The sequence below is a fragment of the Pocillopora verrucosa genome, chromosome 9 (assembly GCF_036669915.1).
Source record: "Pocillopora verrucosa isolate sample1 chromosome 9, ASM3666991v2, whole genome shotgun sequence".
NCBI lineage: Eukaryota > Metazoa > Cnidaria > Anthozoa > Scleractinia > Pocilloporidae > Pocillopora > Pocillopora verrucosa.
The window spans coordinates 12,389,631-12,408,446 of NC_089320.1; the positions used below are offsets into that span (position 1 = coordinate 12,389,631).

The 18,816-nt window shown below is 37.1% G+C and overlaps 1 protein-coding gene across 1 annotated transcript; it reads left to right on the forward strand.

Annotated features, from left to right (window-relative positions):
- The first annotated feature begins 2,905 nt into the window (after positions 1–2,905).
- Positions 2,906–15,332, forward strand: LOC136283266 (ephrin type-B receptor 5-like). Its single transcript, XM_066171820.1, has 18 exons — positions 2,906–2,972; positions 3,840–3,943; positions 4,650–5,274; positions 7,339–7,386; positions 8,089–8,451; positions 9,177–9,379; positions 9,671–9,734; positions 10,067–10,163; positions 10,410–10,483; positions 10,891–11,055; positions 11,293–11,403; positions 11,517–11,704; positions 11,990–12,109; positions 12,272–12,342; positions 12,817–12,857; positions 13,493–13,589; positions 13,756–13,855; positions 14,915–15,332. The coding sequence occupies exons 1-18, from the start codon at positions 2,906–2,908 to the stop codon at positions 14,984–14,986; spliced, it is 2,610 nt and encodes an 869-aa protein (XP_066027917.1). The 3' UTR covers positions 14,987–15,332.
- Positions 15,333–18,816: the final 3,484 nt, after the last annotated feature.

Genomic DNA, 18,816 nt, shown 5'->3' on the forward strand with positions numbered 1-18,816 from the left:
CAAAAATGGAAAAAACTGCCGAGCTCGTCTTTTGACAAAACTGTGGTATGATAAATTGTTCTTGCTTTGCATATTTAGATCAATCCTCTATCATAACAAATCACACAAATTCCGCTTTTTTCGCGTTTTTAACTCTAAAATTATTTTTTCAATTCGAGATCTACTTTGCCGCTGCCGCGAGGGCCATGAATATGCAATTTTAATCTCAGCTCAGCGCAGAAGTTCACCTTCTTCTCCCACCAGACTTGTTAACACAATGTAGAGGAGTATAGATTAATAATAAAAAAAGATAAAAACGTGTTATGGTTTCAGCGAACTTTTAGGACAAGCCGGCTAACATATTATGAACATATTCGAAATCCCCACCAAACAATGCCCAACCGGCCTATAGCGAACAGCTCTTGGAGACTGCGTCTCAATTACCTTAAATATTAAGTTTCCTACGTACTTGGTACAGTTTTACTTGCAAGTCTGTGGTATAATTTTGGAGTTCATGAGCGAATGGTAAATTTAGAACTACAATGTACATTGCCGCAGATCGACGCTATCACGGGCTCAAATAAGAAATTTCCTCCTTCAACGTATAGTATGTCTTGTATTTAACGGGAGCAAACTGGCCGTAAGCCCCGATGTATGGGCTCTTCTAACGACTAGGGCTACTGGCTATTTGTAAATCGTAAGTACTATTCCGATTTCTGTACTTAATCAGTAATGGTTAAAACAACGGTTATTGACAAAAGTAGCGCCTGGCCGTTAATATGATACCTAAACGTCAACAGTTAGAAAAATATTACGGGCTTCAATATTATGTATGCGCCATCGCGCAAAGGCTGTTAACACGGTTCAGTGGTCATATGCAAGTTCGGGTAATAATCATTAAAAAACGAATGGTGACGATTTAAAGAAAACCGACGTGGCTTGAGAATTTAGGGTTATCCGACACAGTCGTATTTTCTCTCAGACTCAACCAAGGATTGCTACTAACAAATCTAGTTCTTAATTCGTTGATCAGCAACAGATTTGTATCACATCTTTGTTAGTTTCGAAACGTAGTTAATACACACTTTATTGTCGTTTTTGTTCTGATTCATTTTTATCAATAAGTCTTTCGTTAGTGGTTGGTTATTACACAATAAGTTTGTTATTCCCGATCAATTCCCATTTAAGTACACGTGTAAAGATTCTATTTCAATCATCGCTACTAAATCATCACTGCTAATATTGAATCGTCGCTGCTAGATAATCGTTACAAGCTATTTGCCACCGCTAGGAGCTAGACCAAAGTAAGTCTTTATTTCTTTTACATTTAAGTTGTTTACTTTTTGTATGTACATGTATTATTGGTGTAGTTCTCGTTTTCAGTTTCCCGGGCAATCTCCTCATTTTCAGTTAGGTTAATGTTACATTTCGCAACTCATTTTTCTTAGTTTTGTTTCTGTTGTATTTTCTTTTAGTTCGAACCACACGCAACCTTAGCCACTACTCTCATCAAGCAAATTAATGTCTTAGTGCTATCATCTAAAATTAATAAAGATTACAGTGTGCGTTTGAATTGTCCGCTCAGTCACTTAGGTAACCTTTTGAGGTTACAACCTTGAGCAAGACTTTTACTCTGTGTCCTCTGTGAAGCCAAGCATGCATATCGAAGGGTAATCACAAATTCACTTTTACAAGAGCACTTTAGAAGTTTCACAACGACCTGACAGCCATTCAATAAAATATAGGACTCTTAGAAAGTCTTACCTGTATTCGGACTGTCATGTTAATTGTCCGGATTGGCGGAACTGGTGAGATAGCAAATGTGTAGATTGGTTTGCTTTACGGATTCCGTTCACGAGCACACCTAACGGGAACAAGAAACAACAGAAATCCACAAACACCAATTCAAAGCCTTGGCTGTGCTCAGTTCTGTTGTAAAACACTTAGGAAGCCATTAGAGTACTCAAAAAGGGGAGAGAAACACTAGATGTCTCCATTTGTTTTAGACAGAAGCATATTAATGAGTGACTTAAGAGAAAGCAACGTGAATGTTTGTGTGTGACAAACTGACAAGTCCAAATTGCTAGGTCAAACTGACAGTGCAGGCAGGACATTGTAGGGCATATCTCTGACTGCCGTGTCAAGATTTGTCATAAACTAACTTTAATCTACAGTATATGATATTCTAATGCAGCGGATATGCAAACAAGCCAGATTTTAAACTGATATCAACCGAGACGTTGTTAGAGAAATCGAGGCTCATTTTGACTAAGAGACAGTCAGAGAACATAATATCATCACTCAAGACTGATCGACTTATTTACTTTGACGATGACCTGATTCGTTCGTTACCAACAGTTCCCGCCTCAGTTTTATGACACCTAATCGGGCAACGTAAAGGCGACAGTCGAGTTTTGTTATGGGCACCTGTTTTGACAAGCATGTACGTATGTTAGTAGGGAACTTCCATGATGCTAACACGACGCTAACAGTAAGCAAGCTGATACAGGAAATTTGCATTTGTCTGACGAAAGTTTTTCCATTTATCATCACTTTTCGAACATCTTTTGTATAATTTCGATCAATCTGAAATGCGCTGTATAGCAATCAACCATGCACAGTAATGCAGTAGGTACTTGGAAGACTTTATAAATAGATGTACATCAATAATCAAACATCCTACAACGGCACACAGCGATGCAAACCTTTCAGCTAAATCTCTTACGTGCACCCAGTGCTTGCAGTGATCGTTTCTTTTTTTCAATTTTTGGGGTAACATCACTGAGAAGGATTGTTTTCAAATATAAGTTCCATTATCCTGGAAAGGGGACAGGGGGGAGGGGGGGTTGGGGCATGAAACAAGCTGCTTCCTTGTAGTTACTTTGCCTTTTTTCATATAGGGATAACAACGTTCATCATATGCTGTATGGATCACTTTTTGATCACAGTTTCAAATCTTCTACTTTTTGTGACCATTTCATCCTCTGATGAAGGTATGTGGGATCAATAAAGAGGGTTGTTATGAGGAGATGAATTTGGCAAATTTAATGACCAGCGGTTGATTTTTTCCCGGTATGGTTAAGTTAAAAAGTTTTACGTGAATCTTTTTTCACAACTTATGGTCAAAATTAGTCCATTTTTACGGCTATCGGCTGAAGTTTTTGGCCGTTTCACGGCTAACGGCTAACCACACGAGACCTTTAATAAAGTTTGATACTTTTTTTCTTGAGCCACGTTATTCAAGTCCTTTCCTATTTAATAAGGGCTACTGGCAATAATAACTGTCCGAAAAAGAAAATTAACCGTTTTTCCAAACAGTAAACTTATATCATTATTCGTTAATGTACTTGAGATAACATCGTTACCTGAAAGGAACAATTTTTCAGTGTCATAAAGTATGAAGTGTTAAGATGTGGGTACGTTAGCATCATCGTGAAGTTTTAGATTCGCGCCTTCTCTTGGAGAAATATTTTATACAAGTGATTGAGCACTTTTGCTGTGTCAGAGTGGCCTTATCTTACAATCCGGGGCATGGTGGAAAGAATTTGAAGAAGTTCCGGAAGCTTTCGACTACTTCTCGGATTTGAATAACTTCTCTTGGCCCCCGTCGTGTTTAACTGAGGCTACATAAACACCAAGAGTGCCCTGTTGTTTAACTGGTTCTCTCTTTGTACCAAACGTGCTCACGAGGAAGTTGCATAACAGTCAATAGTAATGAAAAGGGAATGCATTTACCACATGGCTTAACGTGACTATGCGAGTTGTCCTTCTTTCTTCACACAGTGTTCATTTTTGTCAGATCAGAAAGCTGTCATATTTACACAACATCATTACTAACCTTTCAACATCCTTCTCTGTAGTTATTTTAGAGAAACAGCCAACACCAAGTAAGATATGGTTTTGGGTATCATCAAGGCCAACTAATCCGACCTCTACGCCGTCGCAGTCCGGTGGGCCGAGCGGGGTATGATTACATCTTTCAATTGTTAAATGACAAAGAGAATTGTTACCTTTCACTGAGTAATTCTTATCAAGGTTTGGGGAAATGAGCTGTCTTCAGTTTTGATTGTACTTCTCGATGCGACAGAAAATGAAGGAGTGTTTCTCAACTACCAATCATCCAAATCAGTTTATTTTTGGTTTAGATTGGATGCTCCGGCTGTATCTAGATTGCAGGGAAAATCTCTTATCGGGCCTCGTCTGGGTTTAATTCATATTCTTCAATACTCTTTGAATATCTTTTTACATCTGTTATTTTAAAGTGAAGATTAATTTTATATGGTTTGTAGGTACTCCTATCCTTTAAATAAATACCAAAACTTCGTTTCGGTATTTATTTAAAGAAAATTACACGATCTATCACAACATTTTCTTTTCTTTTGATTTTTCTCCTTTCTAATCAAAAATTATCTTCTTAAGCTGAAAATTATCAAGAAGGAATGAAAGATTGTCTTCATTTAAATGATTTTTACCTCTCGTTTAGCCATATGTTTACGTTACTCACTGAAGCTGGAAGTTAAAACATGGATGTTCATTATTAAAAACCCCAAAAACACAGTGCTATAATGAGTGAAATCCAGTGTGCCTTGGTTACAATCGAAAACAGCTCTTTCTTTTCAAATGGATGAAACCTAATAACCTCTTGATGTATTATTTCAACTGATTAATAGTGGGCGAAGCAGACATATTATTCAACCTGTGATATTTCTGCGGATGCATTCCCACAACCAAACAACTGGCTCAGAAGTGAATCTATTGAGGTCCACAATGGAGTGACGGCAGTCTACATTACTATCGAGTACCAAACTTTTAACTGTTCTCTGAAAAATGGAGGGAAATATTGTAAAGAGTATTTTGACTTATACGTACACCAGTCCGGGCAATCAACGCAACCCGACCCTCTAACAAACAATGCTTCTTATGACAAGATTGCTAGAACAGCTCCGTCAGCTCTTGGCAGCAAAGTGTCTCAAACGTTTAGAGTAAATGTTAAAGAAAAGTACATCCTATTGGCTTTTCATGACCAGGGTTCATGTAGTCTCCTTTACTCCGTCGCTGCTAAATATTACTTCTGCCCAGAGACAGTTCATGTTGATGGTTTGGTGAACTTACCACGTACAATTGCTCCAGCAAACAACTCAGTTCCAGTCGTAACTAGTTGTACTAACAATGCCGTCCACGAGCAAGGTATTTTAAGGGTGAACTGCCAAAGTGATGGGGTCTGGAACTTGAGTTCACTGAACGGAAGATGTATATGCATGGAGGATATGGAGAATACGAGGGGGGAATGCAAAGGTATATATAACTACAGTAACATAGAAGTGCAGTGGTAAATAATTCTTCAAAACTAAAACTTTCTCAGGCTGGCGACATGATTAGACAAATAGATGATAAGTTTTAAGCTCGGTAATGAAATAGAGTATCAAGAATAAAAATCAGCGAAAATTAATTGAAATGACGTTCCAATGATTCGTTCATCATTTTTCAAATTCTAGAGGTCTGAGATTCCGATGAGTTTTTTGGATACTAAGAAAGCGTGTAAAAGTCTCGTTGCGTGTGATTAAAAACTCTACAATGTGGAATGTAGAGAGTGTTAATTGAGTACTAAATTGTTTCCTTAACTGAGTCAGATTGAGTGTTCAATTTAGGTTTTTTTCCTTGGATAAAGAGTATTTCGTAAAGTAAGCATTCGAATTTCCTGTGACATTTCTTAAGGATGAGAAGTTGTTCGTGTAGATCTTTGTTCCTCTGATTGTGGTAAGTACGCAGGTGTTTTCTTGTAGCTGAGAGCTTATGTCTAACAATATGTTGAAAAAGGTGTCGGCAAGTGAAAATGATAATAAGCGTTTTTGCGCCTCGTTACGAGCCTAGGAGAAAGAGAAAGTTTGGATTCCCCACAAGGAATCAAATTCCAGACTTTCGGATTTCGCGTTCCGACATTATGCTACAGAGACTCTCTAGAGTGAACAACCTCCGTACTAGTTTCATAGATTATGCGAAACACGTCCCGCACAGTGTTAGGGTCAGCAATGTCGAAAGCGTCAAGTAAAGAAATGAAGTAAAAAAAATATAGTAAACATGAGCCCGGTAATTAAATAGACAAAGTCTGGTAAGGATAAAAGAAAAAATCACCTTTCTCTAAGATTGCGACAATTAAAAAAATTGGAATGTGTATCCTGAAGACCGCTCGCCTAAATGTTTCAGTTTCATCACTCAAAATCATTGCAAATCTTCGTCATCCCCCCAACCATCCTCGTTCCTTTTTGGTCTTCGACTCTAATTGAGGTGTTTTTTTCTTGAGACCAGCTCTAACTGCAACATAAGCATAAGTATTAGCGTGAGAAAACTCGATTTATTCCTAGCATAAATAATAAAATGGTGGAACCAAAGGGTCTTGATATTAGCAGGCAAGTCAAGAATTTAAAGAAAGCGACAAAACTTTTAAGTCTGTAATACATGTTTCGACAGAAACTTTTGTCATCTTCAGTAAATTATTGTACAAAGCGTTGGAAGTTGATTATATAGTAAGTAGAAAAATGCTAGTTATGATAAATAAAGACAACAAGAAAAAAGGTAAAGCATGAAAGTGTGAGAATTGAAAGGATAGTTTTACATGGTGTACCTAGTAATTGTTGATTCTTTGAATATGAATGGCCTCTTTTATCTTGAGTTGAAAACCGGTAGAGGCGTGATCTAAAACATGGAAGTTATCTGATGAACACAAAGCGCAAGAATGGGCAGAATCTTTCAGATGCTTGAAAATGTGAGAGGCCCTGTCACTGACTAAGTGCTCTTTAACACGTGTGGAAAAATGCGGGCACGTTTCACCGACGTAACAGGCATTACAGCCAGCACATACAAACTTATAAACCTCACGTGAACGGAGCCCGTCAGGGACAGGGTCTTTCACACCAAACAAGTTGCCGATCTTGAAGGAAAAGAAAACCAGCTTAATATCTAAGTCATTACAATGGCGCTCAATAAATGGTGGAAACTCTAACTCTATGGAAGGAATCTAATAAACTGATAACTCTGTAGTCAATTACGAGCATAAGTTTAAAGTAAACGAAATTCAAAGTTGACGGGATCAATTTCCACTTAAGTAGGTGAAATCCCAGTTAAAAATGAATAGACTCTTTATATTTCTTCGTTTGGAAAGTGACTTGTTTGTGATAAGGATGATTTGTGTCATACATAGAGGTTACAACTGATGGTAATGGGCTTACCCTATGTCACTGGTTGCTGCGTGAAGAAAACGCTCAACCCCATAGTTTAGCCCAACTCATTTGTCTTTCGCTGAGACCGAATAAAATTTTTAAAAGGACTTTATCTATATATCTATTTCATTTCCTTCTACAGAATGCCCAGAAGGTAAATTCAACGACGGGAATGGCTTTAATTGCACAGGTACGGATGCAAATATGGTTTTGTCGTTTCAATGGCATTTGTTCAACTATGCTTAATTGGTTAAATATTTGTGGTTTCCAGCTGTCTCCAACTCTTCATATTTATTATTAACTATTACTGCATCACTTTACCGTGGATATCTCGAGATTTTGGTTCACTTGCGGTTAACTTTGATATCTTCGGGAGACACTCATCCGTAAATTGCATCTTACACGTTTGTCATTTCTACTGTGTGAGTATATGTTGAACAAATATGATGCAATTGCCTGTTGTAGCCATACAACAAACCAATAACACCAAATGCGTTAGAATGTTTCCTTAAAACTCGCTCTAGCAGACTAACATGAAAAATTGTATATATATACAAAGTTTCAAATTTTGACTTTCGTAACACAGTGCTCAATAGATAAGAGTAGAGCGATGTATATATTGTGGAGGAAAAAGACAAATAAACTACAAGTTCATCACTTGTGGTTTATTTGTCTTTTCCTCCCACAATATATATATATATATATATATATATATATATATATATATATATATGAAGAAAACATGTGTGATGGCCTATTTAATCGGGTGGTCGCTTAGTTTACAAAGTCAATTTTCCTTAAAGATAATAAAGAAAATAGAAGATTGCAATAATTCAGTATGATTCCTGAATAAATATTGCTTGTATTCCTCTCATAATATATCTTAATTCAGTTATACCATCAGCCCCGAAAAATGTCCGAGTTATCTTCGTTAACCGTAGTGCCTTGGAGTTACAATGGCAGCCTCCTGTAGTAACCGGTGATCAGACTCACGTGTTTTATGACATTGACTGCCGAAAGCCGTGTGAAGATGAAGACCACGACAAGTGCGTGAATAAAGTTTGCGGAAGTGACGTCATTTTCACACCAAAAAAGGAAGGCTTGAACGTTACCCATGTTATTGTTGGAAATCTATCTTCATTTGAAGTTTACACTATGAAAATCTTCGCTAAGAACCGAGTAAGCGAATTAGCGAAAACAAAATATGGAATTGAAGCAAACCTTACTGAAATAACTGTAAGGACTAACGGATCAGGTTAGTGAGTTCGAGGACTGAACAATTCCTATCGATATGCTTACCTCTCTCACTCGGTGCATGGGTCGAGTCACTTAAAAATTTACGCTGTAGCACTTTTACAAAAATTTTGATTTAAGACTTGGTCTGAATTATGAGGGTTAATAAGATCGTTTTAAAATTGAGATTTTCTCAACTAGCACTTCAATCATCAAGCAGCGATAAAACGATATCGAATTAAACATTATGAGTTTAACTGAAACAAGGCAGCTATACCTTTTTACCACTTTCATTGCTGCTTCATGAGATACGTATGATTTCGTTCTTCCCTCAAGGCCCACTAGAGATCAGGAGTTGCTGGGGTAGAAAAGGAAGATTCAGCTTTTTCTTCCTAAGATCCATTCGAAGAAATTGTCATTGTCGTAAGGTAGAAGGAACACGTCAAACTTTTTTCAGTTTCGTTTGTTATGATATGGTCTTGTTCAGCGTCATTTGAAGCTATTGTTATGGAATATTAAGAACAGTGCCAATTCTTATACCAACTTTCTTTTAATGCAGATCAGTATTTTGACAATTTTTGCCATATTTAGTGCCTTTTAAAACATATTTTTGTTCAAATCGCGAATACTGAAAAAATCCCCCGAAATAAACTCGTTCAATTTTTATGAAATTAAGTTTCCGCCAAAGTAAGTAACGGTAGATGACCCAAGGTCGTGACGGTGTATTCATCTCTGTTGGAAAACTAGTTCCAGGGAAACCAGAAGTGCATGTTGAGCAACCGGAAACGGCTGTTGTTGTATCTTGGAGAATTAAGGACATGACCGGTGTCCGTAAAGAGTACCACGTGACTTATACAAGAGAGGATGATTTGTCAGAAACCCAGACTCTTGCCACTAAGAAAATGGAAGCGCAGTTTGATCTAAAGGCGGGAAAGACTTATGAATTCCAGGTAGACAGAATTTTTACATTAGTTTAAATTGTATTTAAATCGTCGAATTGGTCAATACTTTTAAGGTTTTAAAAGTTTAATAAAATAAGATTGTTTAAAGTAACTTAAACTCAACGTTATTCATCTTAAAGACTTAATAGTGTTTTGGTGCAGTTACGATACTCCTCTAATGTATCGTGGTTTTAATTGGAAGAGATTTTGCACCCTGCAGTCTTACAACACTCGAAGTAGCCATTTTTTTGTTTGCTCTTGAGGAATGAATCTCTCAGGCTTTTTTATTCTTCTCCTCAGGTATTTGCTATAAACGACCTTGGTAGGGGTCCTGCCGGTGTGAAGACATTCACACTTAGAGAAGGTTAGTTTGTACATCGTTGATTTGCCAATCTACCCCTAAGATTGACATAATTGCTAAGCAACAGTGACACCGACCAAACCTAGCCGAAGACCGCTATGAGAAGGCTTTGGCACGAGGCTATTTTTTCACTTTATCAGACGAAAATGAGAGTGCTTACGAAATAAACGTTAATATAGACTTTGCAAACTGACAAGACCACTGGTGGGTCAGGATGACGAGGACAAACAAATATGTCAAAAGAAAAACTTTTCATATACTGCATGACAGAAAAGTAATTTTATTTACTCAGCTTTACTTTAATAAATGAAACATTCCTCCCCTTCACCCAACAGAACCTGATGTGACCATGTATCGCAAAATCATCCATGGATTAGTTGGTTCATTGGTACTTTGCATTTTGTCTTTTGCATGTTACATCATCTACAACAGGTAAGTGTGGGAACACTAATGAAACTAAACATGAGGTTACTATTCCTGTACAGTACCAATCTTCGCAGGATTTCAAGGACTACTATTGGCTAAAGGGATGTTCAACAAGTTCAACAAGCATCTGTAAACTGAGTTTTAACAATGATGGTACTGACGCGTCTATACTGTGGCTTAAAAGATTGTTGATGCTTTGTTTCTTCTAAGCTATACTTGCAACGAATTTAATTTGATGCTATTTTTTGTCAGATGGAACCGTCGAAGAAATGCAAACCGTGAGAAAATTCCTAAAACAACAGAAACCAGTGTTATGATTCATGAGGGTAAGTTGCAATATTATGTCATTAAAAGAGAAAATATGGGGACTTTGTCATTTTGAACTAAATTGATCAACTAATGCAGTGTCACTGTATGTCATTTGCTGACGTTTCACTTGATAGGAAATTGTCGGCGTGTTTAATGCAAACGTCGTTTGTTCCATTCAATCTGCTTAGATAGCAAAGTCAAATTCAGAGAAAGAAAAAAACAACAACCAAAAATAGGAAAAATTGTAAACAGTACGGAAGTTTCCACGTTGTCGTTTTATATCTTTTCATATTTGACTCAAGCACATTTGCGAGATAAAACTAGGCTGCTTTTGCGGGGACTACAGATTTAATCTTTAATCACCCATCCTATTTATGCTGTGTATGTACTATCGTTAATTGTTATCTCTAACAACTTCACATAGACGTCGCAATGAGTTTTGCAGCTGAACGACAAAAAGTGGATCCCTTTAGACTTGACCGAGATCAAATAACAACAGTAAAGGTGCTTGGGAGTGGCAACTTTGGTCAAGTGTCCAAATCAGTCTATAAACCTTTAAATTCCGAAGTGGCTGTTAAGTCATTGAAAGGTACTCTTGATTTTTCAAACGCATTGTTACATCGCCTCATGAAAGACGACAAAATTTATTGAATTCAAGCCTAACTTATTAAATGCCTTTCTACTATCTTATCTTACGAACTCATAAATTCATTCTCGTTCAAAACCGAGGAAAAAAAGCTATTATAATATTAGGTTGAGAATGTAACATCGTTTTCTTTGAAACTCACGGTAATTGTTGGCGTTTTAATCTTTACCAATTTTCTAGGCGATGCCCAAAAGAAAGACTTACAAGACATGCTGACTGAGTTAGATCTCATGAAAACCTTGAGGCCTCATCCCCATGTTGTTGAGCTCATTGGCTGTTGTATTGAAAAAGGTACTGGAAATTATGATTAGTTGTAATTTCTGATTTCTTGCTGAAAACCTAATTTAATAATTCACTTAAAGACTTATTAGATTGACTGATTCAGCACCGTTACATACTTCTAGATCCACTCCTCATAGTGTTGGAGTATTTGCCATACGGTGATCTGTTGGGATATTTGCGCAAGAGCAGAGGGATCGAGGATACTTATAACACAGGAGAAAAGAGACCAAGCTCAACACTTACAGATAAGGAACTCTTGTCCTTTGCATGGATGATCGCTGATGGTATGAGCTATTTGTCAACAATGAAGGTAACCATATCACACCTATTCCATTAAAGCATCTAAAGTCTAATTACGCCTTATGGTCACGTGTGACATGAGAGTGATGTGTTATATAAAAAAAAATTACAGTGCAACTTTCTGATATCGTCCTAGGAGAAATGGTTTCGAATCACCTCTTAGTCTTTTATGCCTGTTGCCGTTCTTAGATAGGCAGCAGTACCTACTAAAACAAGTGATATAAAGCAAGATGCAAATGCGCTTTTCTGAAAATATCTAGGGGTATCAAGCTTGAGTTATTGTGCTGTGTTTCAGATTGTTCATCGTGATTTAGCAGCTCGCAACGTGTTAGTTGGGGACAACAAAGTGTGCAAGATTTCAGACCTTGGTTTAGCGCGTGGTTTGGAGGGAGATATTTACACGAGAAAAACTAAGGTGATTAACAATAATATCTCAATATGACTACAAAGTTTTGCGCCAACGATCCTTATTTTTTCACTTGTTTATTTACTAACTGATGAAAAAGTTGTTTAGAACTTTCAGTTGTCTCTTTTTTTTGAAATCATATTTAAGGTTTATATGATTATTCTCTTCAAGGCTCGTCTTCCAGCCAAGTGGATGCCCCCAGAATCTCTCTTGTACGGCAGATCTACCACTATGAGCGACGTGTAGGTTGTTTCAATTTAATGGCATTGCTAGTCATTTCTAAGGGAAACTTAAAAACTGAGCTTTCAGCCAATAGAAATAAATAACTGATTAGGAAAAAAGCTCTTACTCTGCACTTGAACAGTATCATCATAAGAGTTAGAGCAGTTTACAATTTTTGACGAGAGTTACCAGGTGTAACTTTGGTTTTTTTTTCCTCTGTGCTTGGTCTTAAGAGGTCGCGTGCCACTTTCTAAACAAAAAAATTCCAAACCAAAACTAATCGCGGCTTGTTAACTCGTGTTTTCCTACGCTTCAGGTGGTTTGGTTTTTTCTCACTTTAAGTTCTCCTGGCTCTATGTGATATGTTTCTTGGCACTGATTGGCTGTTATGATTACTTTGTTTTTTCGTTTTACGACAGTCAATGGAAACTACCATACGAAAAAAATAAAAAAGGTGTTGATAAGAATTGCTTTTGCCTTTTTGTCTTAAACAGATGGTCATACGGCATAGTGATGTGGGAGGTCTTTACCATTGGTATGTGGATATTTGTGAAGAAGAATCCTAAGGCTACTTAAAAACACTGCACCGCGTTGTTTCGCACCTTCTCGCTACCGTCTTGATCCCTGGCTGATTTTGCACTTTCTTTTACATCAAGACAAGTAATCACTACTGATGCAAATAACGACGGGATTGTTTTATCAGTGAATTCATAAATCGGCTCGGGTATCATCGCCGCAGTGGGTTCTACATATATTTGTCAGGATTGCGTTTGAAAGTATATTAGTGCACGGTCATAAAAACATAAATTTCTCTACTATAGAACTAGTTATGAGGAAAAGTGAAAATCATCATGATCAGTGGATTCCATTGGCCTGATCGCCTGAGGAACTTTTCGATAGAAAGTGTGCTATATCTCATGAGCAGTGCAGTTTTGTTGTTTTGCGACATATGATCATGTAGAAACCAGGGAGCCTCTCATTCGTATATACAAAAAGAAAAAATTGCAGAAAATGTCATATGAAAAAGAACTGTCTGGGACATTTGCTTCCCTGTTGCAGTAAATAAAGGGGAAGATTTTCAACTAAAGGAGGACTCTCCCGGCCATAAACCAGTGCCAGTGATGGTACAGTGTATATGTACTTCAAAAACTGGTCTGTTTTAATTTTCAGGTGGATCACCATATCCGGGAGTAAAATCAAGAGAAATTGCTGGCCTACTACAGACAGGATACCGTATGCCTAAGCCACCTCACATCTCACAAGATCTGTGAGTAGTTAAAAGCTCTTTCATTACACCAATTAAAATCAGTATTTCGACAAACGTCACTCATAATAACTATGTATTTCACATTTCACTTTCAAACCACAATGAAAATGACAAACCGTGAATTGAAGGTATCTTAAGAAAAATATGAATGTCATTCTTATTTCAGGTATTCCATCATGACCAAATGTTGGGAAGAGCAACCTAAAAGGCGACCAACATTTCAGTGGCTCTGCTCTGCGGTCAAACGATTATTGGACGATTATAAGGTTTGTCTGTCGGTCGTCCTTGAACATGTCCTATTTTGCTTTTTTTTGTTTGTTTGTGCTATAAACTACTCAAATTAGAAGAGTTTGGGAGCCACTGAAATGAGAAATGTTCTGTGTGGGAATTGTTTAGGACTGTTCGATATTTTAAAATCCTCATAAAAGACTCGCGAGCCTTTTTTTATGTGCAACAAGACCTCACATATATTCCTACGTTTTGAGCGATGTGTCCTTGACCGTTATAGTAGGGCTTAATTCTCGTACAATAATCGTCATCGCTAAGAGTGTTTGGGTCTGTCCTTGACCTTTCTCACAACCCTCTAAGGGAAGTTTTGTTTACGTTTTAGTTCTCAAAGATTGGTTGTTTTCAAGTACTTTTTTGTCCATTTCGAATGTCTTCTGAAATATTTTTGGTTAGCGCTCTAAAAGGTCATCTGCTTGTTCCGTAAGCCCAAACATGCCCACCGATAGCATATTTAAGAGCCTGTACTGAAGGCTGAATAAGGGAGAAACAGACACAGACACAGACACAGAGACAAAAATACTCGGATACTCAAATATTCCTAATCAGACTCTTGGTGCCTACGTTTGCGCGAGGTGCTCAAGCCAGCTGACCCCAACAGTCCAAAATGTTTATTCTGCTTATTATTGTTTCTGTTTTTATCTTTTTTGAGGACATCTTCCTTTTGGAACTTTCGTTCCAGCAACATTCTACTTGGAACTAAAAGTTTGCAACCATAGAAGTATAAGGGTATTTTGGGACCAAAAAAAAGTGAAAGGGGAGGGTGGAAATAGCAATGATTGTTGCATTTTGGGAAAGAACACGAGAAGTCATACATTTTCAATCAAGTAGTTCGGCTTTTTTGTTTTTGTTTTGTTTTTGTTTTGATAATATCAACTCAGCGAGCTCGCCTTTTTCAACTGGTGGCTGAAACACAATACGATGCAAATTAAAAAAAAAGGCCACAGATACGCGAAAACAAAACGAAGCAAACACGAAAAGCACGAACAAAGATTATCCAGGCGCCTACACAACTCTCATCTATCTTATCTATTCTCTAGACATATGTGAACTTGGAAGTCTACGAAGGCGATAACTACATCAACTTTGATGTGATAACGAACAAAGAGTAATAAAAGATGTCCAATTTTTACCATAAAGACGAGAGCGTGGACGCCCGGTGCCTAGTTTGAATTAGCTTAATCCTTATCCTTCATCTTCGATTCCCTGTGGCAAATCAGATAGGATAAGATAATGTTACAAATACTATATCATGAACTTAACACAGTTTTGCTCGAGATACCACAAACCTTATGTAAGGTTCTAAATCGGTATTATATGTAAAAATGAAAATGAAGAACCTTTTTTTAATGTGAGGTTCCTCCTGGAACCTGCTTGGTTAGATACGTATTGTAGTGGCTAGTTGTATCAAGATTCAAAATGGCAGGGTATATAGTTGAACTTTGGGTTTACTTCAGAGAAAGGGCCGTACGTATTTCAGTCCTAAAGGAAACCGTACCCCAGAATTCCAGTCAGTAGACGAGTGGCTACAACACATCAATATGGGGAAGTATTCCGAATTATTCCGGGACGCACGGATCGATGATATGAACAAAGTCGCTGAACTGAAGGAAAAACAATGGAGAGAAATGGGTATCAGCTTGATTGGGCATCGAAATAAAATGCAAAAGAGTATAAATGCCACGAAATCACAACATTATAACAGTGGCATGGATGCAGATTAGTGGCTATGATGTAATCAAGAAAATGCCATTTCTGGAACATTTTCTGCTTGAAACTGAGCTGGTGATCAATAAGCAGTAGAAAATATTTACCCTTTTACGAAAGAAAGTCGTCAAATGTCTCCAATGTTATAGGGACCAGTCAATATTTCAACGCCTGGGTAGGGGGCCTCAGGCTATGTCGTACTCTAATGACCCCCCCCCCCTCGCTTGCAGTTAGTTTTCTGTAGTCCTTCCTTTGTACCCTGTCAGCGACGACTAATCTTCCCTTCGTACCACCCGAAAACCATGCAATTCTACCAAAACTCGTTTTATTTGTTATCATTGCACGAGCCATTCGAACTCTGATCAAGGTTGTCATTCACGAGGAAATAGTGATGGTTCCTTGAATACTACTACATTTTTATACTCAAGTGCGACAGCTCAAACAACAGATATGACTTTGGAACTTGGGGATCAAAATCTTCTCCCCAGTACAGAGAATTTGATTTTTCATATTGCCTAGATACATATTTTACTTTGAAGAAGACAGTGTTGATTTTGGTATTCGAATGTGGGTCTTCTTACAGGAAATTTAAGAATTTTTGGTATTTTACAAGTACTTTCAGATCCATTTTGTAATTTTTGAGTGAATTACTCCAAGGAAACAACGGTTATTGACAAAAGTAGCACCTGGCCGTCGTAATACGATACCTAAACGTCGACAGTTAGAAAAATAGGTCCGCAATACGTACATGTGTGCCTTACGAAATTGAGCTGTTTTTTAGTATCTGGTGTCTCATTGGGTTTCTATTGGAAGAGCTGATATCTGATTACCATTAGATAATTTTCAAAATTGATCATGTTCATCAATAACACAAGATAACTAGCATACAAAAGTCCTGAAATGTTCGTTCAGAAGATGAGAGTTATTGGCCAAACTTTGTTAAGGAAGTCTCATTTTGACAACAAAGGTTGCACATGTAACCTGAGGATTTTAGGAACTGAAAAAGCATTAGCACAATCTCCCATAGTGGCCTGATAGATTTTGTTATGATTATATTTACGTAACGAAGTGGAAATGAATCCTGAAGTTGGTAGGTTGATTGTCTTTTCCAAGGAAAGTGATATGAAATGAACTTTAAGGAAGCATTTCATATGAATATTTTTGACATTTCGGGTACCAGTACACGAGGACAAAACTTTGCAGAAGGGCAGGGACATTCGGGAAAGGATGTAATCTACACTAGAGGCCATTGGGAGCTTGATTTGGTTTGAATGTATGACTAATTTTGGACAATATATACATGTAAAGTAACACAATGCTGAGTGTAGGTTTCTTTTGTCCACCAGGGCATAAAGTTCAACTTTCAGTTGGTTGAAAGCAAAACGTTTACTAAAATTATTCTATTTAGGTTTTGTGGGACTGTATTTTCAATAAAGAACACAGAAAATTTTAGTTGAGGTAAGCAGACATGAGGTTGCAAATGGAAGAATCAAGGGAAAAAAGAAAAGTGCATTACAAGATCAGAACACAAGCAATATTTTAATGAATCATATATTGAGTTAAGTACTCTGAAGTAACACTACATTAACGTTGCTAATAATTTTTAACCCAATAAGATTTACAACTTGACCTGGAGATTTTATTTAACAGAAAGTTCAATAGAGATAGAGTGTCACCATAATAGATTTCAGGAACAGTAATCAGAGACATAACTTAAACACAGCAGAGTTCAATGTACAGGCAAGTGCATGATGGTATCATATGATTTAAACTACCAGAAGCTTTCAAGTTTTCTTATTATTGAAATTGTAATTTCATGCCAGTGAGTCTACCAAATTCACGTTATGTGGAGAAATGAATAGGTGAACTTGACATCATAATGCAAACTTGGGTCAACTTCACATCATCATGCAAAGTGCGAATCTACTGTACAAAAAGGTCCAAAACAAACATGGTAAGCAACTGAACTTCATGTATCACTCTGTGCTAGAGCACACAAGAGGACTTGTGAGACCTGCTTCACTCTCATTTGCCAGAACAAGATTGAACTTCTGGTACCAATCAAAATTCAGAATGATTGTGACAGTTTGGAACTGATCTGTTAAGACAGTGCTTTTAAGGGGTCTACAGGTCTGATTAGAACCCTGGGTCTCCGAGGATACCAGATGGTTATCTAATCCACATCAAGTAGCTCTAACTTTTAACTATAAACATAACAAATGTCAGTTTCATTAAACTGTCTTCATAAAAACTCAAGTCTAAGTTAAGTTAATTAAAGTGTACTTTGGTATTCTAAATAAGCACAAGTAAATTTTTCACAGAAAACAAATGTTGAGCTCAAAGGATGTGTGTAGTTTAAAGTATTTGAAAAATTTAAAAGTGCTTATCATATGATAAATCAAGTTATTAATTATTCATAATGTATACATGAAAGATACACATTTACAGGAAATCAACAAACTGATGGCAGATAAATTTGACAGTATTGACTAAATGAAGTGTGTGCCATCAAAATTTGTCCTTCAGCTGAATTCTTACTCAGAAATGCAATTTTGTTAGTGTTTATCATTACAAATAAAAGTATCCAAGCTTTTGTTTATTTTTGTCAGCTACTGCATGCATCAATCGGAACAACCTACTTTGTGTAAATCTGATTGGTTTCTAATGTGATCTATTGTTGCTGAGCCTAGTTTATATCATTTTGTACATTAGTTATTACTTTTTCACTAATGGTAAATGAAAAAGGCACCTAGCTATTTTCAACCCATCAAAAGAGTGTAATTTTTCATGTATATCAGTATTGTGATGAATTCACCAAACCAAACAAGTAACTGAAAAGGAGTTGTAGTCTACCGAATAACGGCCCAATACACATGTATTGCTACCAAGTATAAACACCAATGCTTATCTGAACCATTATGAAGAGAATCTAAAAGACTGCCAAGGTTACAGGAAGTCGGCTAAAAATTGTTTATTCTATTCGTATTCGATGACATGTAATTCCATGGGTGGCCGGGTATTCTGCAGTTTAACCTAAATTTTATCTTAGCATGTACTTAAAAGACTGGTTAAGTAATTTTCTTACTGAGCATGTAGTATAAACAGAAATTCAGGATAAAAAACGTTGCGGTAAATGACTTACGTGAAATGTCAATAATTACTCCCAAGTTTCAAGGTGGCGCGACCTGCACTAGAGGTCCAGACCGTGAAATGTTGGCTGGGGAGAGCACAACTC